At 42.3% G+C, this 24,897-nt stretch overlaps 1 protein-coding gene across 1 annotated transcript in view; it reads left to right on the plus strand.

Annotated features, from left to right (window-relative positions):
- The window catches only part of SERPINI1 (serpin family I member 1), a 44,947-nt gene extending 22,670 nt beyond the window's left edge, over positions 1-22,277 (plus strand). The window contains exons 2-9 of the mRNA XM_053951619.1: positions 1,237-1,504; positions 2,788-3,018; positions 5,457-5,651; positions 6,417-6,621; positions 13,968-14,065; positions 18,990-19,076; positions 20,264-20,353; positions 21,509-22,277. Coding sequence (XP_053807594.1) covers positions 1,255-1,504; positions 2,788-3,018; positions 5,457-5,651; positions 6,417-6,621; positions 13,968-14,065; positions 18,990-19,076; positions 20,264-20,353; positions 21,509-21,585 — 1,233 coding nt within the window. The 5' untranslated portion in view covers positions 1,237-1,254 and the 3' untranslated portion in view covers positions 21,586-22,277. The remainder of the gene's footprint in view (positions 1-1,236; positions 1,505-2,787; positions 3,019-5,456; positions 5,652-6,416; positions 6,622-13,967; positions 14,066-18,989; positions 19,077-20,263; positions 20,354-21,508) is intronic.
- The last annotated feature ends 2,620 nt before the right edge of the window (positions 22,278-24,897 follow it).

Consider the following 24,897-nt stretch of genomic DNA (forward strand, 5'->3'; position numbering starts at 1 on the left):
TGCTGGGAAGCATAAGGAGAGGCACTCAGGCTGCCTGCATGCAAATTGATTCTGTGGAGCAGCAGCATTCACACAAATCTGGGCTGTGCTGATGAGCCCTGCAGCCTGGCACAACAACTTGTAAACACTTGTGGATAAAGCTCTGAGCCTTGTCCTGTCCAACCCCCTGCATCAGGAGGATTTGCTCTGCTGTGCCTTGGAGACAGAGTGGCAGAGGGAAGGAGCTGAAACAGGAGCTCTGGTGGTTGCTGTTTCTCACCCAAGGCTTGCAGCAGTAGTGGGTTGCATGCCAAGGTAGCACAGAGTTTAAAGAAAAATAAAAATGGAAGGATGAAGTTACACATTCCCTGCTCCAGGAACTGGAATTCTACTATCAGTAGTTGTGTGGTGAGCTAAACTGGAGTAGAGTGAGAACTGTTGCTTACCCCAGAGCATTTCAGCAAAGCTTGGGGGATGGATTAGTCAGAAGCATCAGAGCTAACCCTTTTTTAAATTTAGTTTCCTTCCTACTTCCCACTGTCGGATCTTTCTCACTGTACAGTGCCTTTACCCCCTGAGCGGGGGTTGACTCCAGCTAGCAGAGCTACCCAACTTCTCACTGTTATTTACTAACAAAAGGGGTTTATTTAGTAACTAAGGCATGATTGATTATTTTTTTTTTCTTTCAAAGAATTTTTGGCTGCTTGCCATGTGTTTTGCAACTGAGCAACATCACGGAACAGTAACTTTGTCAGGTGTCAGGGAGCTCTTTCAGTGATTTGAAACACTTTTTGAAACAGTTTTACCTGTTAGGGGCTTCGAGGGACTTAGATAAGTAAGTTCCATCTTGCTAGAAGAACAAATGAAAGAAATAGCATGTTTCTGGATCTTCTTGGTGGAAAAGTGCAGAAACACAAACCAGTTCCAAGTCAGCACTGCTAAACAGCCACAATTCCAAAGGGAAGTAGGGAAGGGGTTGCTGTCTTTGGGGTCTCTTTCTGTAGAAGCTGTGTTTTGTTGGTCTGGGGCTGGAAGATTTCACAAACATATCACTACATAAGGGAGGAGGTTATTTTTGTGTGAAAATACAACATCACTTCTGTTTTAATAGTGTCTCCTCCAAGTAACTGCATTGTGCATTGAACTCTAGGGATTTTCTTCCCCCACAGATTTAAGATTAAAAAGTTGACTACTCTTCTTTCGCGTTGAATTTTATATTATCCAACAATCTTATTTTGTCTCAAATTTATCTTGCAGACCTTAAAATCTCAAGTCATGTATTTCCTTGGACTGCTGTCTCTGCTTGCTTTGCAAAGCGAAGCTTTCAAGACCAATTTTCCTGATGAAACCATTGCTGAGCTCTCAGTGAACGTTTACAACCAGCTGCGAGCCACCAGGGAGGATGAGAACATCCTGTTCTCCCCTCTGAGCATTGCCATAGCCATGGGGATGGTGGAGCTGGGAGCCCATGGAACCACCTTGAAGGAAATCCGGCATTCCATGGGGTTTGACAGCTTGAAAAATGGTGAGGCCTTTTCATCGTGTCTTACTTTTTGTCTTAGAGAAACAGGAGCAAGGGTGGGAGTGGCCTGCTCATGTCCATGGGTTGTTCTTCACTGGATTTCTTGGTGGCCTTGATGGCCTGAGCACACTCAAATTTGTGGGTTCTGCATGAGCTGAGAGGTGCTGACATAAAACCCTGGCTGGGGTACCTGAACCTTCAACAGTTGTAGCTCATCTCGGTTTCTGCTGCAAAATAAACTTGCCTTGGTCTCTAGAAAGAGAAGAATTTTTAGGAATGTCCTTTTGAGGGATTATGGTGAAAGCTGGTGAGGAAAGCAGGAGTTTCAGCAAAATTGCTTCTATTGATAACCAAGTAACTGCTTTGAAACCTGAATGAAATTTCTTACTTGTGCCATGTGCTGGACTTCGGAGTCTTCAGTGAAAGGATCTTGGAGAGGAATTTCTGAACACAGACATCAAACTGTGTTTGTCAGAGCCACTGCAGAGCTCATGCCTCTCTGTGGAGGCTGCAACACCAGTTGAGTTCTACATTTTGACTCTAAAACAATAATCAGTTATCCCTGAGCTGTAATGGAGGAGGTTGTACAGTTGATTTTTTCTGAGCTGCTCATTATTTTGGGATATGAGTGTGGCATTCAGTGAAAGTGTTCCCATGATTTCTGCTTGAAATACATCATTGCCATTAGTTTTAAGGTTTATTTTGTTGGATTTAAAATAAAAATTTTTACCTTAAGGCATATGATGCAGCAGTACAAGCTTCCTATTTTAAAGCAGACTGCTTTAATCCTGTTCAAGATTCCTCATTACCCATCAAGGATTCTGTACAGCCCCACTAAGAATCCTGGAAAATTCTAGACCTGCTTTTGGCACAGAAGAGGCTGTGCAGGTCCTTAGTTTCAAGATTTGAAGTTCATTTTTTCTTAAACAACTGGCATTTAAGATGGAACAAAAGTTCTCTTAAGAATTTGTGGTGGCAAGATTTAGAAATGGGACCTGTAAGAAGAATTTTTTAATTGCTCTTTTGGTGTAGAAAGGATTTCTATTGATAGCTTTGCTTCTGGTGGGACTCAAATGTCTCAATAATTAGACTAATTAGAGCTAGTTTAAAAAACAGGCTCTAAGTAATACGATCTTGGAGATTATTCCTTCAGATCTCAAGGTGTGTGTAGGTTTAGAAAGAAGTTTGTTTAAAAAAGATGACGTTCCTTCACATAAATTTTCAGCAGAAAAGCCATGAAAAAATTTTCCTTTCTGAACCACTGAAGGTGTTTTTTCCTTCCCCAGGTGAAGAGTTTGCCTTCCTGAAGGAGCTGTCTGACATGGCAACTGCTGAAGAAAGCCACTACGTGCTGGACATCGCCAACTCCCTCTACGTGCAGAACGGGTTCCATGTCAGTGACAAATTCCTGCAGCTGGTGAAAAAATACTTTAAAGCTGAAGTAGAGAATGTAGATTTCAGCCAAAGTGCAGCTGTTGCTACTCAGATCAATAAATGGGTGGAGAATCACACAAATAGTAAGTGCGTGTGATCCTTTTGTGCACTTCCTGCAGGAAGTGTTTCTGCTTCCCAGCTTGTGCAGTGATGCTGGGTTGGTGCTTTGGTTTTTATCTGTTCTGTCTGAGACTGAAGTGTCTCCTCCCAGGAGAAGAATTCTACTATTTCTATTTTTTCCTGTGTAGGAATGATCTGTCAGAAGTAATATTAGTCATTGTTAATCATGTGGCATCTATATGAATATTTGTTCTCTGGTCTTACGATCTGTAACATTTATTGAATGAGACTGTTTTAATGGTAGGCATTTTAATAGTATTTTAGACTATTTTTTTTTAAAAAGTATTATTGCTAATGGCAGAAAAGTTGTCTGCAGAGAAGTTATTGGCTTGTGCTTTGGATGTGTGGAGTATCACTCCTCCTCTGAGGAGCTCATACTCACAAGGTACTGAGAAATAGAATAGTAGGGAATGAAAAGATAATTTTGAACCACAAAATCAGAGTGTGTAATGTAATATTTTGCAGTGTGAGGAAACGAGATAGCATGTTGAGAGGGTAGTTGATTTTAGGAACGCTGTCAACAGTTTCACAACACAAATTTGCAGCAGGGGAGTTAAGCACAAAATTACTGTTGTAAATATGCACATGGAGAGCTGCAGGATGCTGCTTGGCTTGGCAGCTCCCAGAGAGGTGGCATTTCCTGGATCCATGCAGAGTCCCCATATCTGGGAGTCTCCTGGTGCAGGGATCAAAGCATGACCTCATTCTGGTTCCCCTGGCCCACTCTGAAGGTTGAGATTTTGGGCGTAATTCGGGAAGGTCTGGCTCTGACACAGTTGTACCACTGGGAATTTGGAGGGATTGGAATTACCTGGAAGGAATTAACACATCCCCATGTAGTCTGACCACTTAAGAATCCATAATGCTTTATGGAAAAGCACGGCTCCAAAGTGGAAAAGCACCTTCTGTAATGCTTTTATTCCCTTTTGAAAATGGTCTGGTTTGTTCCAAGGGAGCACAGCAGCCATTCTGTTCCTAACAAACTGCCCTTTCTCTCAGGCTGCAGGAATAGCTGGGTGGAAGTGATGCAGCAGATTGCAGAGGGTTTCCATGGATGTGGTGTCTGCCTGCAGGAAAAGGAAAAGCAGGGCCCACCAGGGCAGCTGGAGGGCTCTTGGTGTCAGGTTGGGATGGTTCCAGTCCCTCAGCTGGTCCCCTTCTCTCTGATTACCCCCTTAGGAAAGGGGCACAGCACAGGCAGGTTTCAGTTCCAGCCTGTTCAGCGTGATGGGAGGCTCAGAGCAGAAAACAGAACCATCAAAGGTTTCTCTGGGCAGGAAAATTCTTAACATTTCATTGATGTATTAACAAGATGTGGCTGAAAAAACAAAGAAATATGAGTATAAAATAGAAATCTGGAAATATTTTCCTTTTTTTTTTTTTTACAACTCCAAGTGAGTATTGGTCACACCTCCCTTAGAACATTCGAGATAAAATGAAGTACAAACAGCAACCCGGAAGAAATCCAACCCTGTGATACACAAATTTCACACCAGTTTGTCAGGATCACATGCTCCAGAAAGCAGAATTAATTAGTTTTTTAAACCATGGATTAAGGAGTAATAATCAGATGGAGGAATGTGTTTATTTTAACACTTTTGCATTGCAATGTCAGCTAAAAATAGAAGTGAGCAAGAAAGCAATCTGAAGGAGGCTGCAGTTCCTGAAGAACAGTGGCAGATCTGGTCAGTGCCCCCAGTTTACCAAACTGGGAATAATTTTGGTGAAATGCAGGGCGTTTGAGATGAGCTGCAGCAGGTACCAGACTGCATTCTGATGTAAATGACTTATTCAGGAGTAGGAGCAAAGCAGCTGCATGCTCAGCTGCTGTACTTCCCATGAATAGAGCAGATGCTAGATGGTTTTCCTCTTTTGCTTTTCAAGAGCTATTGCCACTGGAACAAATGCTGGGAATTTATGTGGATTTTTGGTGCTTAGTCGTGGCTTTGAGTTCAACAGAAGATCACTGAAGCTCCTTCAGAGCTGGCCCAGGTGAAGCTGCAATGGGGGCACTTAGCCCCTTTAAATCAAGCACCCATTTAAGTGCTTCTTTGGATTGGAACCAAAGTTTGTACAAGTACTGATGTTAAGATGGAAGTGCTGAATTGTTCCATAGCACATTCCAAATGTGACCCTTTCTTCACGTGGCTTCCTTGTAGGGTATATTTAGTAGTGATCAAGAAACAGTTGCCTAACACGTACTTGATGGAAGGGTTTACACACCTCCACTGTGATTTAGGTTTACAAAACACTGGCACTTTAATTGGAGATTTAATGAAACATCTGAATTGGAAATTACATGGTAACACTGCTTTTTATTTTTTTGCATTTTTCAAGCTGCCTTAAGTTTGGATTTAATGCTCACTTTGACATGCAGACTGACAGCTGGGTTTCTTTTTAGGCATGATCAAAGACTTTGTGTCTTCAAGAGACTTTGGTGCTCTAACTCATTTGGCTCTCATCAATGCAATCTACTTTAAAGGCAACTGGAAGTCACAATTCAGGCCTGAAAATACCAGAACTTTTTCTTTCACTAAAGATGATGAAAGTGAAGTGCAAATTCCAATGATGTACCAACAGGGAGAGTTCTACTACGGTGAGTTAGACCTTTAGCAATTTAGAGCTACTAAATCTTTGCTTAATGGGTTTGTTGCAGTAATATCCATTTGTATTGTTGTCTCTTCTTCCACCTAGAATTTTTAATGTGCTGTTTGCCCAAAGGAGGGACTCAGAGTGTGTTTTTTTTCCCCCTAATGTTTATATTATAACTGGTAGCAACATTTATAATGACTTGCTTGGTGCCACAGGATGGATTTCAGAATGTTTATCCGTTGGATTTAAGTTCTTTGCAATTCTTGAGCTTGTCCTGCTTATCACAAAATTATTTCTCTTGTGCTGTGCTAAACATTCAAATGAATGTTTGCTCTTTACTGTTGTACTGGTATAATAGAGGTTCTTTGAACAGCAGAACTAATGATCATTTTTAGTTGGAGCTTGAGCTCCAAGTGGATTCTAAATGTCTGGCAGCATTTTGCTCAATCTCATCACTGAAAAATCCTCTCTCCTGAATAAAAAACTCTGCCCATTTCCCTGAAAGTCTCAGCAGCCTTAAATTTTAGATTCTTCTCTGCCTAACCACTGAAAGTTGTGTCCCAGAACTGTGATTATCTACAAACAGTGTGATAGCTTGAGCTTGTGTTCTTTAAGAAATTAAATGTAAGCCTCAAATTCTGTGATGAAGAAACCAATTTTATATAAAATTTTATATAGAATAAAGAGGGTCATTTTTAGTTCCAGTAACTAGTAAATACACTAAAGACAAAATTGTCCTAACAGGGTTTTTGTTGTTTGCCTCCTCTAGGAGAGTTCAGTGATGGCTCCAACGAAGCAGGAGGGATCTACCAGGTCCTGGAAATCCCCTATGAGGGGGATGAGATCAGCATGATGATTGTCCTTTCCAGGCAGGAGGTTCCCCTGGCCACACTGGAGCCACTGGTCAAGGCCTCCTTGATTAATGAATGGGCTAACTCTGTGAAGAAGCAAAAAGTGGAAGTGTACTTGCCAAGGTGAGAGCGTGCTCCCACGTCACTGGAAGGGGGAATTGCATCCCCACTGATGGAGGAGCAGAGTAGGGAACACTTGGACTGTCCTGCTCAAGCCTGGAGTGGTGCAGCAGCCACAGGAGGGTGGCTTTGACAGCAAGGCCTGGGGGATGCAGTGCAGAGTGAGGGTTATTTCAGCACTTGCATCTCTTTCAGAAGTACATCCACCCAGAATGATGCTCAGAGTAGTGCAGAACTCATTATGGATAAATTCCATTTAGACAGGAGCCACAGAAATATTGGAAGTCTGAACTACCAAATGTTTCATTTAGGTGCTAATTAGGTTTCTGCGTGCTGCTATTTTCAGGAGTTCTAGTGGTGTGTGTGTGTCTGTGCAGATACAAATGGTGGAGTGTTGAGGGGTAATTCCAGTCAATTTTGGGTTGGTATTTTTGCCAGCTGTAAGAAGTGCTGCTTTTTCTCCTTAGAGCATCAAAGAATAACAAGACATCAGTACCAGAAGGGCTGAAATTTCTGTCAGTCCATTTGCAGACACAGGCTGTGTGCTCAGGGCAGATTTGCCCACATATACCATTAGGCTCTTTCCTGGAATCCTGCTTCATCCACTTTCAGATATTTCTCATGCCTCTGCCCTGCCTGGCTTGGTAGCAGAGTTGTTTACTACTAAATGTCACTAATAATGTACAGCTGGACCACACTGTCCTTCAAGTGATTCATGATTTCATGGCAGTGTCTTTGTGAGAACAGAGCCCAACTCTGAAAGGAATCACTTCCACTCCTTCTATTTTTGTGGCACTGTGCAGTGGGTGCGTGGCTGCAGAAAAAAATAAACTCAACTGAATCCTTAAATCATTAAAACAGTTCTTTGATTTCAGGGGACCTGGAGATCTGAGCTGGTTCCATTGCACAGGCTCAGGCTCCCTTTCCAAAGCAGAGACCACTGTCCAGGAGCTGAGCACAATAAACAGGGCCAGCCAGGATAAATTAGGTTGAGATGGACTGGTGCTGTCAGCATGCCCTGATCCCAAACTGAGATGGAGTCCACTTCTCTGTAGAGCTAAAGGCAGAGTACTGAGGGTCCAGCAGAGTTTTGGGGCTGTTTTTCCCTCCCCATAGTAGGAGTTCCTCTCTTATTTTAAGCCCCAGTTCCTTTGAAGAGGCAGGAAGAGCAGCAAAGAGCTGCATTGGAGGTTTTGTACAGACTGAGCCTGCCGCACTCTGTTCCTGGGATTTGTTTCTTGTTTGTTTTCTCTTGGAGCTTCAGGTCCCAGAGGCCTCAAAGTCCACTAAGACACATGGGAGGGGATTTTTCTTTTAGGCTGCTCTTCCTGCAGGCCTGGGCAAACCTAGGTGTGAATGAGAAGAGAAATCTGAGAATTCTTCCATCCTTAAGCTTTCCTCCTATAGATGGGACAGCAGCCTGTGCACCAATTGCTGAAGCTGGGCATCTTCTCTCCAAGAATTCCTAGATGGGAGACCCACAGCAGATTATGGAGATCCTCCATTGATGAGGGAGAAAATCTGTAAAAACCAGTTTCCATATTGAAGTATCTTGGGTATCGAAGCACATGAATGGCATTGAAAACGTATTAATTATGTTTTACTTATTATTTAGTTATGGCTTGGATTCAGTTTTTATTGGTGATTTGGGGTTTTGTTTGCAGAGACTCCAGGGTTCTCACATGGGAATTTGAGACCGGGGTTTGTGTGATCATAAAATGCCCTTATTTATTCTGCCCTCAGGCTGCTTGGTTCTTATCCAAGCACCTCAAAGAATGGGATAAACACTTGCAAATTCAGGCAAACCAGGTAGAAACACATGCTAATCTCCTTCAGTGTTTTCAGCTTACAAAAGATAACTGTCCTGAGCTTGGAATTGTGTAGGAATTCTGCAGTCTCCTTACAAAAAATCCAGGAATTAATTGCTTGCTCCCAATGTGTTGGGTTTCCATTAGGGATTCAGAGGTGATCTACAGGATTTTGTCAATGCTCTAAATAAACACTTCATAAATATTTGATGCTGTGACTCAGAAAGGCATGTTATGAAATGTGGCCTCCAGGCTCTGTCCACTGAGAAATTGAAAGCAGCACTGGAATAAAATTAAATTTTTATATCTTGAGAGATGCTATCCAATTATAAAGTGAACATTTTTTAAACTTATACATTTGTAATGGGACTGAATGACTTGCCAAAGCAGAGTTAATCACAACTTTGCAATTTCTGTCTGCATTATCTGTGTGCAAATGAAATTGTGTATTATTCCTCTTAATAGCAAAGGAGAGATTTGTACAGAATGGTTAAATTATACTTCCTCATTTTCATTTCCAAATCATTGTTTCCAGCTTAACCCAGACTAAAATGATCAACATTTTAATCCACTTTTTGTATGGGAGTGAAACAGACCATGAATCTAATTTACAAAGCTGTCTCTCCAACGTAAATTACTTGAAGAGCATGGGAGGAATTGGTACCTAATACTGGTGCTACAGTTTGCAGATCCCCTCTTCAGGATTGTTCCAGTGTGCCCAAATCTCTGTAACAACCTTCTTGCTTTTTTTTGTGTATTTAAAATAGCTTTAAAATCTTTAGATGGTGCCAAAATGATATGTGGTGTTAGCTGAAGGTTGTTTTCTTTAAAAGAAAAAACAGCAAGCACTAAAACCACACCACAAAACCCAATATAAATCCAAACCAAAATGAAAAAAAAAAATTCCTTGAGCTTTCTGGTTTTACTTTTTAACCTGCTGTCTCAAGTCCCCTTTTGATGAGGAATGGGCCAGTGCTGGTTGTCCTTGAGACACAACCACAGAAGAGGCACAAAACTCCACTGGAACACAATCCCACCCAACTCCTGCACATTCAGCCTTGGAAAGAAGGATCTTCCCAGAGAAAAACCCACAACGTGCTTTGCTTCCCCTGCCCAGAGCAACTGAATGGGGATTTTTTACCTGGTTTTGCTGTTACTGGGGTTTTTCTGCTCTCTTCTTACTTGTTTTCAGAGTATTAAATCCTAGAGGCTGCTCCTGGCACCTGGGGACAAGCTGGCTGAAATTCCAGCCAGGATGCTGGAACTGATAGGAGCTGGCAGCTGGCACTGGAGCCTGGGTGCCAACAGTGCCTCAGTCCCCAGGGCCTGTTCTCCAAGTGATGCCTCAGGTTTTAGCTTTTAGATTTCTCAGATTCTCTGCTGCTTTAGTGTGCAGTTCTGAGCTTCACATGAGGGAATGGTGAGCTCTCTGCACAGAGCAGGGAGACAAAACAATTCCTGCTCCAGCTGGGCACCAAGGACAAATGATCCAAAGCTCAGGCCCAGGAGCACAAACAGCGTGGGCTGGAGAGAGAAAAACAAGCAGGATGGGAGTGCCTGGGCTAAAGCTGGAATGGGACAATGAACTGCAAGGTGCAAATGGAGCAGAGCTGATCCCAGTGAGAGCCCCCGGGAGCGCTCGTGCATTTTGGGACCATTTTGGTTCCTCTTGGCTGCAGCCCTGGCTGGGCTCTGGTGCTGCCCAAGGTGGATCCATGGAGGAGATCCTTGGAATGAATCCCTGCTTTATTCTGTGACTCTGCCCAGCCTCTGCTCCAGCTCAGCCTGCACAGGGCATCACAAGCAGGAATATTGATGTCAGGCACTGCAGCCATTCCTCTGTCTGCCTGTCCTTCTGCAGGATTTCATCCCTCAGAACCAATCTGAAAACCTGGAATTGTCTTGCTTTGGCTCACTCAGAACCCTCAGGAATTTTTGAAACGATGGCATTTGGGATGAATCACTGCAGGCTGCAGTTCCCTTCTCCTGGATGAGTAGACCCTGTACCTTCATCCTCCTTGGCTCTTGAGCACCTAAAAATCACAGAAAATTCAGTGTTTTAAGGGTTGCAGACACCATAAGTTATGAACACATCTTTTTTTCTTTCTTCAGAGGCTGTAAAATAGAAGAAGGATGGCCTGACGTGGAATGTTAGTGCTTAACTACAGAATGTCAGTGACATAAATGCATAATTTTATTCTAATGCTTGTGCAAGTTCTAAATTTCATTAAAATGTCCTGATTCTCTGCTAAAATCTCCAAAGACTTGCTGGTTTCTTTACCTAATCTTCTCTTCAGTGTCTGTTTCTCAGATACCCCTTTGTGGTTTTTAAAGCTCTCACTTGTTACTATTCCGTGATTTTTGATACTGAAGTACTTAAATCAGTTTTTCAGAGTATTTTTAGCATCCGAAGCACCTAAAAGATGGTGGGGGAAATCAAAAATGACCATCTGGTTCATGATATGTAGCAAAGAGTGCAAATAACCAAGTGTCAGTATGGTGGAGTTCAACATTCCCAGAGTCTGGGAAATGAGCTGGAATGTCAGTTCTGTGCTCTAGGTTGTCAGCTTTGATTTTGAATATCATCCTCACTGTCTCTAAGGAGTGCACAGAAATCCAAATCTGACTGAGGGGTAACTCCTGCTGAATGTTTATGTCAAACTGCAGAGCCTGAAATTAAATTCCAGACTGTGGAAGGTGCCCTGTTACTTTTGAGAAAAGGCTGGTCCTGATCTCAGCTAAAATACTGGAAATCTCATTAATAATTGATCTGTAACTCTCCCTGCATTTCAGGGCATGTGAGGAAAGAGGGGAGATCTCTTTGGAGTGGGGTTTTACCATGAGACAAAACTCCAAGAACGGAAGTAATTAGGTTTATTTTCGTAAAGGGATCATTTGATATTTGTACAGCTGATGTGGTATTTTTGGTCTGTTTTGTTGGTCACAAAAAGCAGGAACTCACCTCTGTAGATGCTGGGCAGCCCCTCACTCATCCAGCTGCTCAGGATCTGCCCTTCCAGAGCTTCCAGGCAGGGATGGAGCCTCCATCCTCCAGTGGCTCTGCTGTCCTTTCCCCAGGCATTCCTTGGCATTGTAATCCATCTGTTTGCTCTCCCTTTCCTCAGATCCATGCTCAGTGAGCTTTCCCAGGCTTATCTTTCCCTGGACCTCTCCCAAGCCTCCCCCTTGCTCAGTGTGCAGGAGCATCCTGTGCCACAGCTGCTTGCTGGGTCACTTGCATCTCTGAGCAGATGTGTGTTTGCTGTCTAATGGGCCAGAGACTTAAACCCACCTGATTTCCATTTCTGTCTTACTCTGTTTCTCTGCACTTGGAAAAAGATGCTTTTGTTTTGCAGTTTTTTTTCTTATTTTTTACCTCAAAGTTTGCCTTCCGTGCAGACTTTACTTGCTGCTTTCTTAATTTGACACTGCTGGCTTCTACCTAAATCGTGTTGAAAGCTTGATGCATTTAATATTGAGGTGAAATAAAAAACACAAAGGCAAACAGACAGCTCTGAAACTTTTATAAAATGCATTTTAACATTCATTTGCATTCTCTGTAAAGTAGGTATAGTTGGAAGTGGTTTTCAAAACATTTCAATGTAAATATAATGTAGAAGGAAGTATTTCTGAGTTTATTTTCTGTGGAATTATTTATTGTGCATGGACAGGTCCTCTGGACTGGACTGTACTAACTCTAGCATTGGGAATCAAGTCTCAATTCATCCTTTTTTAGGGTTTTTACCAAAGTCTCTAAAGTAGTTGTGGATATGTTTTACAGGTATGTTGTGAGAGTAAAAGTGGTTTTAGTTTTGGAGCCTAAAGGTCAGGGAAATTTGATGGAATGTAGACTTGTTACCACAGTAACTGATGCATAATCTGCCAGAACACCATGAGAAGCTTCTTCAGTACTTGAAGTTTTGTTGGTCTCTTCTGATTCTTTTGAGAACTTGCAAGGCAATAAAACCACAAGAATCAGCTCCTGTGTTGTTATGGATGCCCTGGAACTGGTCTGGACAGAGTGCATGAACACTGCTGATGCCACCAGTGATTTATCAGTGCTGAGCTATCTCCAGATCCTATTTTAAGTCCTAAAATTATTCTCTGGATAATGATAATTCTGGATGATATCCATTCCAGCCCAGATTTTTGGCTTCTAGTGGCATTTCTAAGTTCATTATGAAAGTAGATTATGTACTGGATTTTTTTCAGGTTTGTGTAAGTGAGGAAGATCCACTTGACTCTTATCCAGTTCTGTTTGATGTCCAGATGATTCTTTTTCAGGTTGCCAAGGCTGGTGCATGCCAAGGTGTTGGACATCTCAGCTCTTCATCAGCTGTGCCCTGCCCACAGCTCTGGGCCAGACTTTCACTAGAAAAGAACATGGTGTTCTTCCATAGAGCTGGGGAGTTCAATCCCAAAAAAGGAGATTGCCCAGAGGCATGTTTATTTGGTTCTAGCACTTCTGTGCCCCATCACCAAGGACTGAGCTGTGGCTGTGTCTGACTCAGTGGCTGCAGAAACCAGAACAAACCAGAGCAGCCTCCTACAGACCATGCTTTGTGTTGGACAGCTACAGCCAGCACATTGTAAATCACTCATAATTCATTGCTCATTCTCCAGAGCACCCAGAACTCACCCCTGACAAGGATTATAGTCACTCTCCTGTGGCAGCCTGTAGACATCTGATATTTTTTGCTTGGGGCTGCCATTACTCATATTTTTCTGGCATATTTCTGTGTTTCTCCAGCTGTCCAGTCTCAGTATGGCCATGCATAAAGGTCTTTTTTTTTTGTTCTCCTGACACCAGGCATAGCTTTTACAACGTTTAAAAAATCAGTCTGTAAATGGAACAAGCTTTTGCTTGTTTTCCACTATCCCAGGTTGCCCAAAATGTTGCCCTCAGGACAGATCTCAGTTTGTCCTTGCAGCACACTAACCCAGCCTAGAACAGGGCTTTTGCCAGGTTACACTCGGTGCATTTACACTAACAGCTATTTGTTTTCCCTGCTCTTTACTCACAATCAAAGCCCAATTACAATTGTGCCACCACACTAATTAGAAGCTGAATCAGCAATGCTTCATATTCATATTCATAGCTGGTCTTTCTTCTATTATCAAAGTGAAAATGGAGTATCTTTCTTACTCCTCCTTTGCCAGCAGCTCTCTGGGAAGTTCTGCTGTCCTTTGCCTCATTTGATATTCTGTTCTGGTGTCTGCACAATTAAATTCAGGTTTTAGAGAAAACCTCTTGTGTAAAAAGTAAGCATTTCCATTAGCTGCTGCATAATTTTGCTCTGCAGTTTTATGGGCAGGGGGCTGCACATACCATTAGCATATTTTTGATTGCTTCTGTATTAGGAAAAATCCAGCTGTGAGTAAACTCATTTGTTTATAAGCATTTTTGGAAGGTGTCACTAGCACCAGATCTCCTACTTTGCATTATTTATCTTTGTGTTTTCACTTAGAAAATTTAATCTTCTAATAACAGTAAGTAGTGCTTACATCTGGCTTTTTGTAATGTTCTCTTCCATTCTCCAGGTTCACAGTAGAACAGGAAATTGATCTGAAGGATGTCTGGAGAGGTCTGGGAATTACAGAGCTGTTCAGCAGCAGTGCTGACCTCACTGCCATGTCTGGTAAGAACTTCTTGTCTTGTCTCTCAAGGTAGATGAGGAAATACATTTTTCACCTGGGAAAGTTCACTCTGAGTGGTTCAGAACTGGGTCTCATTAGAAATGGAGACAAAGTGTGATCCCCTGCAAGAGGCAGATGCACATTGGAGCAGAAAATGCAGAGATGCACATTGGAGCACACCCATGGCTGCAGTGCCTGGGTGGCAGGTGGGATTCACACCCCAGGGGAGTCACTTTGTGTCTCCAATGCTGTTTGTTCCCGGCATGAGGAGCATTGAGCTGTTGCACAATTAATTCCTCTCCCCAGATACCTGGAAGCAGCACGGGAAGGAAGAGTTTGGAGATAAAAGCAATTTAGTCACAAATGCCACCTGCATTCAACAGCAGCTAAAATCTCCAATACCTTTAAAAATCCATGTGGAAGTGAGATATTTATGCTTTTAATACCTCCTAGAGCTGTTCATGGAGTCATAGCATGGTTTGGGTTGGAAGAGACCTTAAAGAACATCTCATTCCACCTCCTGTAGGGCAGGGACACCTCCCACTGTCCCAGGCTGCTCCAAGCCCTGTCCAGCCTGGCCTTGGACACTTCCAGGGATCCAGGGGCAGCCACAGCTGCTCTGCATTGAAGTGGCACCTGTATGATTTTGGGGGGTTTTAGCTGCATGTGTTACTCCCCAGCATCCAGGCAGGTGCTTGGCTGTTCTCCACGCTCTGACCCCTGGGACAGTCACACCTGGGTGCCCCAGTCAAAGCACTGGCAATAAAGCCAAGCTTCCTCACAAACATTCACAGAGGAATGTTTGTGATCTTCATAGCCTTTCATTTTTGCTAAGTTTGAAATATTCTTTATAGCCTATCATGTAGCTTATTCCACTGGTTTGCCACCTTCACTTTTCCAGTGAAACTGAGGAAAAACTGGCTTTAGCAAATATGAAAAGAGTTGAAATAAATGAAAAACCCCTTTTCCAATGAAATAGCATTTTTCTGAAGAAAAACACCTTCAATTTCTCTGCCAGCTCAAAGAAAAGTCAGCTTCCCTCTAAATTCTGGTCTATTTATAGGAAATTATTTACTTGAGAAAAAGCTCCAAGGAGAATGGAAAATGCACAGGGAACCACAAAGGCAGCACCTGGCTTTTATTTAGTTCCATGTAAAATTCATTTATATATCAAGGACATCTACTTATCAAGAGGTTGGCAGAAAGAATCACATGCTTGTGTCTTAATCCACGTGACTAATGGTTTATTTAAAGTTTTGTATTTCTGACAATTGTACTGTACAAAATCAAAACACCACATTCTGCATGACTGAATTAACTCCTCTGCCATTTAAAGATTTACTTGTTATTTAAGCATAGAGCAGTGTATAGAGAAAATTCATGAGTTTTACTGTAGCTTTCCTGCTTTTCACTGAAACTAGGTTGTTCCACCTGGGCATGAAAAGGTTATTTGTAAATTAAGAATGAAAAAATGGTTTTGAAGTAATGTCTTTAATGAAAACCCCACAGTTGATGCTGTCTAAATGAAGTTTTAAGTAGTTAAAATACAGAATACTTTCCTTCTTTCTAACTTTCATCATTTAAAATATGGATGGAAGAAGGGAAGATAAGTCATGAAGACAATTTGTTTAAAGCTGACTTTTACAGACACCTGAATGGGACATCAGGAAATGGAAGTTGGAAGTTTATGTGCATCTCAGGGTCACCCCTCTGGAAAATCTGGCACTTCATGAGCTCTTAAATGCAGATATTTCAACAAAATCTTTAACTGGACACTTAATTTAGAAAGATATAAATCAAATTAAATCTAAAGAGATTTTTAAGAAATTTGGTTCCATTTTAAATTCCTCTCCTCCTCTGTCCTGTTGCTCTGGCATTGCTGCCAGGGAAAGTCTCCTGCAATTTCAGCAGCAACCCAAATCCTGTCATCAGCTGCAGGCAGATTGGTGAGCTCAGCAGAATTCTCTGTGGCTTTAGTGGATATAAACCAAATTGCAGGATTATTTTTCAATATTCAGATTTTTTTTGCTGCTTCCCCTCAATCTGTAGAATGGACCCAGAAGGACCAGCTTTACCTCCTGGAATGTCTGGGTTCTGAGCAGCCAAAGGGAAAGTGTTAATGCACTTTGCAAATGTTACTCCCTGGCAGAAATTAGCTTCTTTGACAATTGCCACAGGTGAGTAGGAGGACATTCCTGCTGGGCTGTCAGCTCTGCTGCGTTCTGACTCTCACTTTCAGAAAAGACTTTGACATTATTTACTTGCATCTGATTCCATCGGGTGTCCAAAATAATCTTGAAACAACCTCTGCTATTTGAGATGTTATCATTGTGACTTTAACACATCACATAAATTTGCTGCTTCTTGAGTATTTTAACACCACTGAAGACTTAGCATTGAACTAATTTCAATACTAAAACTCCCCTTCTCCTTCAAATGGTTATAATATTTCTGGCTGTTTTATAGAGCCTTAAAAGCAGCTGCTTTTAATGCAAGGTGACCTGGGTGACAGTGAGCAATGAAGGGATCTCAGTGACTTCCTTCCACAATATGAAGTAGTTAGAAGAACATCAGTCCAGTAAATAACTCTTGGGAGTCATGACTGACATCCATATATTTTTTCTGGGACAACCTAAGCAAGAAGAGCCAATAAACCCACATGGTATTTTTTTAAAAAATGAGATTTGCAGAGCAGCCAGTTGGCAGCTGAGTGGGAGTTTGCAGACATATGGAGATAGTGACAAATGAAGTGTGGTGCCAGCAGAGTCGTGTTCATTAGGGGGCAGCTCCAGCTCCCTCCCACTCCCCATGGGTCAGCCTTCCTGCACAAAGCTGAAACTTTGGCACCAAATCCCCGAAGGACTTCCCTGAGATGTTCACAACCAAGTCAGGTTGGTTCTTACAGAAATCCACATTCAGAGAAGCTCCTGGAGAGAAATGAAGAGATGGGAGATGCTGAGGAGAGCCCCACCTTGTCCCCTGTTGAAAGCCATAAGGGAAGGGGGATAATCCTGAGGAGATGGGTGTGAGGTGGGAGCATTGCAGCCAGGGATGGGACAGTCACATCCTGGAGCAAAGGAAAAGCTGCCTGAACTCTCAGGGACAACGTTATGCTTTCATAGGAAAATAGATTCATTCACTGCAGGGAGAGATGAATGAGAAGGATGTGATAGTAGCAATATAAAGAGAGGAATCTAGAAAAGGTAATTTGGGATGTGGAATTGCTCTTTTCATCATCCAAGGACAAAGATATCCAATGAAGTGAAAGGCAACAAATGGAAAACAAATAGAAAGTGCTTCTCTCATGGAAAACTTAACCACAGGAATCTTTGCTGGATGTTCCTTGAGATTGGCAGGACTGAAAAAAATGGAATTGCTCCAGAGCAATAAGAACTCTCTATACTGCACTGAATAAAGACACTCTGTGTATAGAAACTTGGGTTAGGGTATAAGGCACATGCTGGCTGAGAGGATATTTTTCTCTTACAAGTGTGCTGCAGTTTTCATTTACAGGGCTTTTTGTGCCTTCTTGTGAAGCAACAATTCCATAGCTGGTGCTGGGCTAACAGGGTGTACTGGTCTCATCTGCAGTGGCACTTCTTGTGTTCCTGTCAACTTAAAATGTTGGTTTTAATACTCAGATCCTGAAAGCATTCACAAGTAGGCAACCTTTTTACCTGATGGCAAATGTTAGCAGTGTTTGTGCTCTCAGAATTAGGGGCTCTGAGCCCACCAGGTGGAGACCATTCTTCTGAGGTGCCATTTCTCATCAGGAATACACCTTGGAGTTCCATAAGCACCACCAAACTATGCAAAACAAAGCACTGGGAGCAAAAACATGTGGAATATTTCTGTGAATGTTACAGGGCACAGGATCAGGCTTCAGTGCTGCAGTAATAAAGAAGTGATTGAAATACATGATTAGGCTAAGTAGGTGTTTCCCCACTTATTATGTTTTATTGAACATAAAAATGTATTTGGATTTAAGATTTTTGCTTAAAGACAAGTGGGTGCTGCAGTTCCCATGTTTTAAAGGAGCAGGGTGGAAGCTCAATCCCAGCTCTCAGGGCAGCATTGCTGAAGGCTTGGGACTGAAGTCTAGACCTGGTACCAGTTTTAGCAGCCTCTCTATGTTTTATTGCACACAGTCCCTGAGGGGATGATTTGGGGCTTTTGTTGGTGTGATTGAAGTGCAGCAGCTTAACTGGGAGGTTTAATTCAGTGCTGAGTGTACAGAGCAGCAAATGAGCTCTGCTGGGGGAAGACTTTTCCAGCTGCTGCTCCTCCTGCCTTTGGCTTGCTTTGGTATTACAGCTACTGAGTATTCCAATAGAGCTGATCCTTCAGCATCCCACAAAAAACAGTGAGACATTCACTGACTTCAGCAGGAGCAGGCTGGGACTGAAATTAAAATAGTGACAGAGAAGGATGGAAAAGAAAAAAGATTGGAAAAAACTAGCTCTGTGGTGGGTCTTGCAATAAATATTTCTCTTCAGCTTCTTGTAAATATAATAGAAGAAGAAAGAAAAGACCTCATTTTCCTGGAGGAAGCCTGTGTTGTACCTAGTGCAGAAATGGATTTTTTTATGTCTAGTATTTGCCTATAATCTTTTTTCCCACTAATTGTATTTAAAATCTTGTGTCCAAATGCTGTTTTTACCCTCTCTGCTGTACTGGGCCCTGGGCAGTCCTGAGCTATTTTAATATCCATGGTGTAGGAAAGCACTATAAATCTGAGTGAGGTCAATGGTGCTGTTAAAAGGTCTTGGCAGAAGGTGTTTTAATGCAAGAAAGCTCTTCTCTTCCCCTGCCTGGTGTAGAAGGTGGATAATGGTGTTGGGGTTTTGGCAGGGTTTGGGGTTGGTTCTTCAAATGCTTCAATTTTATTGTTGAGCCACTTGAAATATGTTCCCCTTTCCTCTGCAGATAACAAGGAACTTTACCTTGCAAAGGCATTTCACAAGGCATTTCTAGAAGTTAATGAGGAAGGATCAGAAGCTGCTGCTGCCTCAGGTACCTGACTGAAAAGCAGAATTAAATCAAATGTCTGAGTATTCTGTGCTAATTAATTTTTTACAACTGATTTGCTGTACAGCCAGGAAAGCTAAATAGCAGCATGGAGACACAGCATAGCAAGTGTGCAGCTTGCAGAAGAGAATTCTGCAAATCAGAAGTGTTGACATTTTTGTAACATGTTTTACCAAGAGTTTTGAGCATCCTGTGAAAAACCTCTTCTTTATTTTCTGATTGTCAGGAGAGTACAGACTGCAATTTATGTTTTCTTCATGGAGCTTGAGCATTCATCATTTTTCACCTGCTAATTGAGATAGTCAGAGGCATTTGATCCAGGAGAGTTAGAAGGAGAGGAGGATGGTTTTGGCAGCTGCATTTTAATAAGCTCATGTTCAGAAACACAAGATGGGAAGTGCTGAATGCACAACTAGAGCTGTCCCCTCTTAATGCTGGGGGCTGGTGCTTGGTTTCCAGATTGTCACATGAAAATAAGTTACATTTGTTGCCCATATGTATCATTAGGTGATTTCTAATTGCCTCCATTTGCTAGTCTTGGAGGAAAGGAAGAATTGCTTGCCAGTCTTGGTTGAATTGTGCCCAACTGTCTCTGTGGACGTGCTCCAGTCTTTATGAACAGTGGAGTGAAAATGTAGAAGTAAATGAAACACTAGAAATCAGTAATAATATCCTGGAGAAATCCATGCGCCTTCAAATAAAAATAACAAAGGGCCAAATTCTGCCTGATTCACAGTTAATTTTACCTTCAGCTCTGCAATATTTAAAAACAGCAGCCAAAAGCTGGATCAGCCCATTTAATTTTTGCATATTCCCTGGTTATTAAGTGTTCCCTTTCCCTCTCCACTGTGTAAAACAGGTCAGCAGTGCTGGGTAATGCAGTGCACTTCCCTCTGTGGCTGAGCAGGACTCACAGCTCCTCTGAAGGTTCTGGATCTTAAAATTTATATGCTGCTCCCTCAGCCTGGGAAATTGCAGCACTCTGCATTGTTAATCATTCTTAAAGCCAGAATAGGCAATTACTCTGCAGGTCTCTTTCCTTTTCAGTGAGTATTTTCCTGCTATTTCTGGTGTTGAGTGTGGGACTTCAGGGGCTGCACAAAGGTCTCTGCTGAAGAGCAGGAGAAGGGGCAGAGCTGTTTGACAAGTTGCCTGTGTTCTCTTTCCTCTAGGAATGATTGCCATCAGCAGAATGGCAGTGCTCTATCCCCAGGTCATAGTGGACCATCCCTTCTTCTTTTTGGTCAGAAATAGAAGAACAGGTGAGAATATTGCAGACTTCTCTGAGTTTTTCACAGCACCTCCTCAAGCAGTCAAAGGAAAATTGCACATTTTGACCAATGGACTGGGCTTGTATTATGCATTTCCTTAGTTTATTTTAAAATACCCAGTATTGAAAGACTCACCTTTTCCATGGCCCTGAATCTTTCTCCAGATAAAGCACCAACATCTGATACAACCCTGAAAAACACTCACAGAAAAGAAAAATTCACCATTTCTGTTGTGAGAACAGAGTGTTACTGCCCTGAGTATCCATAATCATTGCACTCCCTGAGAGCTTGGCTGCAGTCAGCCCAGTGAAATATGTTCCCAGTACCAAATGATTTGCATAATGGAGGGACATTACAGCTGGGAATAATTCTGTTGTGCTCTCCAAGTGCTCTGTGGCAGGTGAGGGATGAGAGCAGCACTCACCAGCAAAAGGGACAAGGATTTAAGTAATTCCTGAGTCTGGTATTTGTAATTTGCTGTAATGATGTGGATGTGACTGGGTGATAAAACATTGCTCTGCACCCACAGGGTTTTTATGGGTCTGGTTAGGGAGAGTCACCTGTGGGACTTCATTCCCACAAACTCCATCCCAGCTGACAGCAGGCCAGCAAGGCAGGATACCAACTCCTAGGGGTTTTTAACCATAATAAAATTAAATATTATTACTGTTGTAGACACATTCAATAGAAAATATATCCGGAGGAGCGTATCTGGCCTTTGTTGCTATTCCACATCCAAAAATCTCGCCAAAAAGAAAAGTTCAAATCAGGACAGAGTGGAACTTGGTCACTTGGGGACAGTTCTTAAAATTGCAGAACCTGTGTTGCATGTAGAAAGAAGAGCTGTCAACAACTGTAGCTAAAGCTTCAAAGCTTGTTACTGATTCAGAAATCTGGGGCTGGAAACCTTTTGAAAAAAATCCTGTTGGTTGCCCTTCCTCCCAGACAAGCCCAAGTGCTCAGGTTTGGTTGCTGTCTTCAAACAGGGCTCCTGAGCCATTTCCTGTTCCATGTTCTGAGACATCTGTTCCTGTAACAATCACACAGCACTGCTCTGGAGTTTATTGTTGGTATTCATCATCTTAAATCCTCAGTTTCTCCTGCTTCTGACACCTTTCCCTCCCTCCTTTCCCACTTTCTCCACAGGTACCGTGTTATTCATGGGAAGGGTAATGCACCCCGAGGCAATGAATTCCAGTGGCCATGACTTCGAAAAGCTTTAACTGCCACCAGCTTCCAAAAGGAGGAGATAAGCACATAAAGTTTGAAGTTAATATATTTAAGGTTTGCTGTGTTTTCCCCCAAGATACTGTTTCAAAACGCTTTCGGATCTAACTGTGTGCAAGTCAGTTCCCAGAGGAAAGCTTACAGTATTAAAGTAATGGTTCTGTTTCTGTCATTGTGATTGCTGTGTCCTTAAAATAAACTTGTGTACATGTCAACAATTGTTTCTTGTTCTAGTGGGTTGTAAAGCAGAAAACTGCAAATCCATTATTTGTAATTTTTTTACTCCAAAGACTGACTTGATCAATGAGACAGGAGCAGAATGTGTGCAGCTCTGAATAATGCAAATGGCAAAGCTTGGTGGGCATTTCTAGAGCTGAAGAAGCACATGTGGACACTGTGATCTCATCCTGTCCCTGGCAGAGCAGGGACATCACAGCCTGTGATGCACTGCTTGGGCAGAGAAAATGGAACAAACTGAGCCCAGTGGATTTGATTCTTGCCTGTGGTAGACTTTGTGTGAACTCTCCCACGTGATTCTCAAGTGCTGCTGCTTTTCTGGATGCTCCTGCATGTGACTGCCACTGACCCCCTAAGTGTTGATGCCAATAAAACCTGATCGCATGAATATTTGAGATCTGTCAGTGTAGAAAGCTCTGTGTGTGACTGAAGTAAAGGACTTCACTAGTAATGCCATTTGTGTGGACATATTTTTTCTCCCCCACAGCAGTTCTGCTCTTCAATAGCTCATTTCAGGGCTCTAGAATGTTCTTTCTCAAAAAAAAACAAACAAACAAAAAAAAACCCCAAAAAAACAACCCTGACTTAATTTTAAGTGTCTAAAAATGTTTAGTTCATAAATAAATATCTAAAGGAACAACATCATCCTTTTCATTTCCTAATTTTTTCTTGAGAACAGACTGACAGAGACAAGAATAACACCTGGCACAAGGAAATATTAGCAGGGGAATTAGTTGCTGTTTCCATTTGGAAGAGGGGGAGCAGTACCCACTGTCAGCAGAGAGGCATATAATTATTTCCTTCCTCATTGTGCAAAATACAAAAAGAACAGAGGTTATGAAAAAGGTGAGAGAGAAGAGGAGAAAAGGAGGGAGGAGCTCTTTTGAAACAGATCATAAATACAAACCTTTGGATAATAAATGGGTTTTTCTCAGTCAATAGGAGTTTTCTCTTTGGAATTCTATGGGAACAAATGCATTTTGGCTGAAGTGCAGGGACAGGCTTCCCTGGCTATCACTCACTTCAGAGCAGCAGAGACACTGCTCCCAGTTATTCATGCAAGGAGAACTTCCAAAATCTGACACATTGTTCACTCTTCCTCTACTGCTGGTGCAGCTCCTTCAGGTCAGACCAGGACGTGAGGCTGGGAATGCTCCCTTGGAAAAAAAAAGGGCTTTTGAACACATTTCCAGCCCTGCCTCCTTCAATGGTTTCACAAATGGGGTTCCAAATGTGTTGCTGGTGCTTGTTACCTTGCTGTATTACAGTCTGGACTTGGTAAGACAGCTTTTGTATTCAAATGTAGATGAAAATGGTAATTTTTTCTTTGTGTAGCTAAAAGTGTTGTGCTGGGGAGGGAAAGGGAGTGCTGCTCAAAAGGAACAGGGGCTAATTTTACCAAGAACTGCCTCACTGCAGGTGAAATGAGCTTTGGTGTGGGTTACACGAGGGCTGCTTCTTCACATTTAAATAATTCTGTGGACATCCCCTCATGTCTGCGAACATCACCATATGCTGAGGATCTCCTGTGGGTTATCTTAGGGGAAACTCTTTTTTAAGCTTTTGAAAATTTTTAACATTTTGTTCTGGCTATTTTTGTGGCGTTCACTCTGACTGAGAAGGACATGAGAAGCCTTCAGTCGTGTTTATTTTCAGTCCATCAAAAGTTCTTCCTGACCAATTTTGCTTTTTCTTTGTATCAGTTCCTTGCAACATATGGATTCCTTACTAAGGGAAGGGCTGAAAACAGATTTGAAGCTTTGAGTTTTGGAAGGGCAGCTGCTGGGCAGAAGTGTTTATAGAGGACATCAGGCAAATACACTGAATGCCCCTGCAGCTGGATTGAGCAAAATTACAATGGAATGATGCAGAATGACAAATTCCAAATCAAATTCCCAGGATTGCCTGAATAGGCAGGTAGGGGAACCAGCAGGAACAGAAATGCAAACACTTGTGATTTCACTTGCTGCTCTCCCAGGCTTTACAGATGCAAAATAATCTTTTTTTTCCTGGTTCTTGAAAATTGAGAATTTCCTGGTTTGCAACAACATGGATTGATTTATTTCCATAGTTTTCAGTAGTAATAATATCTTAAATACTGTTGCCAGTTCATAGGTATATGGATGCTGTTCCATGATGGTTTTTACTCCAGATTTTGTATAATGTTACCTTCAAAGATGCCACTGCTTTTTCACTACAAAACTAGCAAAATCATTTTGGGGTTTTTTAACATCTTTTTTTTTGGTAAGGGGAAATTTGTCAGCTGTAGCTCATCCATGAGTTTAGGTGTGTAGCCTTCAATTGAAAACTGTTCTGTGCTGGGGGCTCTATCAGCAAACAAATCACTGGCACTTCTGCAATGGTGCTGAGGGAGTGACCCACGGTGTGACAGTGCTGAGGTCCTGCTGGCTGCAGCTGGGTTCAAGCCTGAGGTGCAGTTGCCTGATGGGATCCTCTTCTCTTCCTTGCACACATGTCCTGAGCCCAGGTGGGAACGCTTTCCAGAGCTGCTCTTGGAAAGGTTTTCCCCAAGAATCCCTTCAGCAGCAGTGCTACTACTGAAAATGGATTTATTTGGCTGCTAGGATCCCACTTGTGCGTGACCTTGAGCACCTGAGGGTTTTTGTAGAGGTCTGATTCAACCAAAATTTTCCAATTTGTGCCAATTAGAATGGGTTTGTTGCTGTTTGAACACGAATTTTCATTCTCCTTCCATAAGCCCTGATAGTGGCAGAGTGAACTGCATCAGTGTGTGGAAACCAAGGATATGAGATTCCTCAAAGAAACAAAATCTTAGTGTTACACCAGAGACAAACCCAAACTTAGTCAAGGCTCTTTTGGCTAATTTGTATTTGTCAGTGGTGGACAAAGGAAGAAACCACAAGATGTCACTCTATCCTAAGGAGCTGAGAAGGACTTTCCTTTTGACACGAGTCCTGTGGGAGTGCTGCAAAGCTGGATATCCTGAAGAGAGCTCAAGCACAGGTAGATCTCAGCACAGTTAATGAGAGTTAATGAGTTTGGAGCATCATTAGCCCCAGGTTCCTGGGATTAATAATCACGGATGGGGG

This window comes from Vidua chalybeata, chromosome 10 (genome assembly GCF_026979565.1).
Source record: "Vidua chalybeata isolate OUT-0048 chromosome 10, bVidCha1 merged haplotype, whole genome shotgun sequence".
In the NCBI taxonomy this organism is placed as follows: Eukaryota; Metazoa; Chordata; class Aves; order Passeriformes; family Viduidae; genus Vidua; species Vidua chalybeata.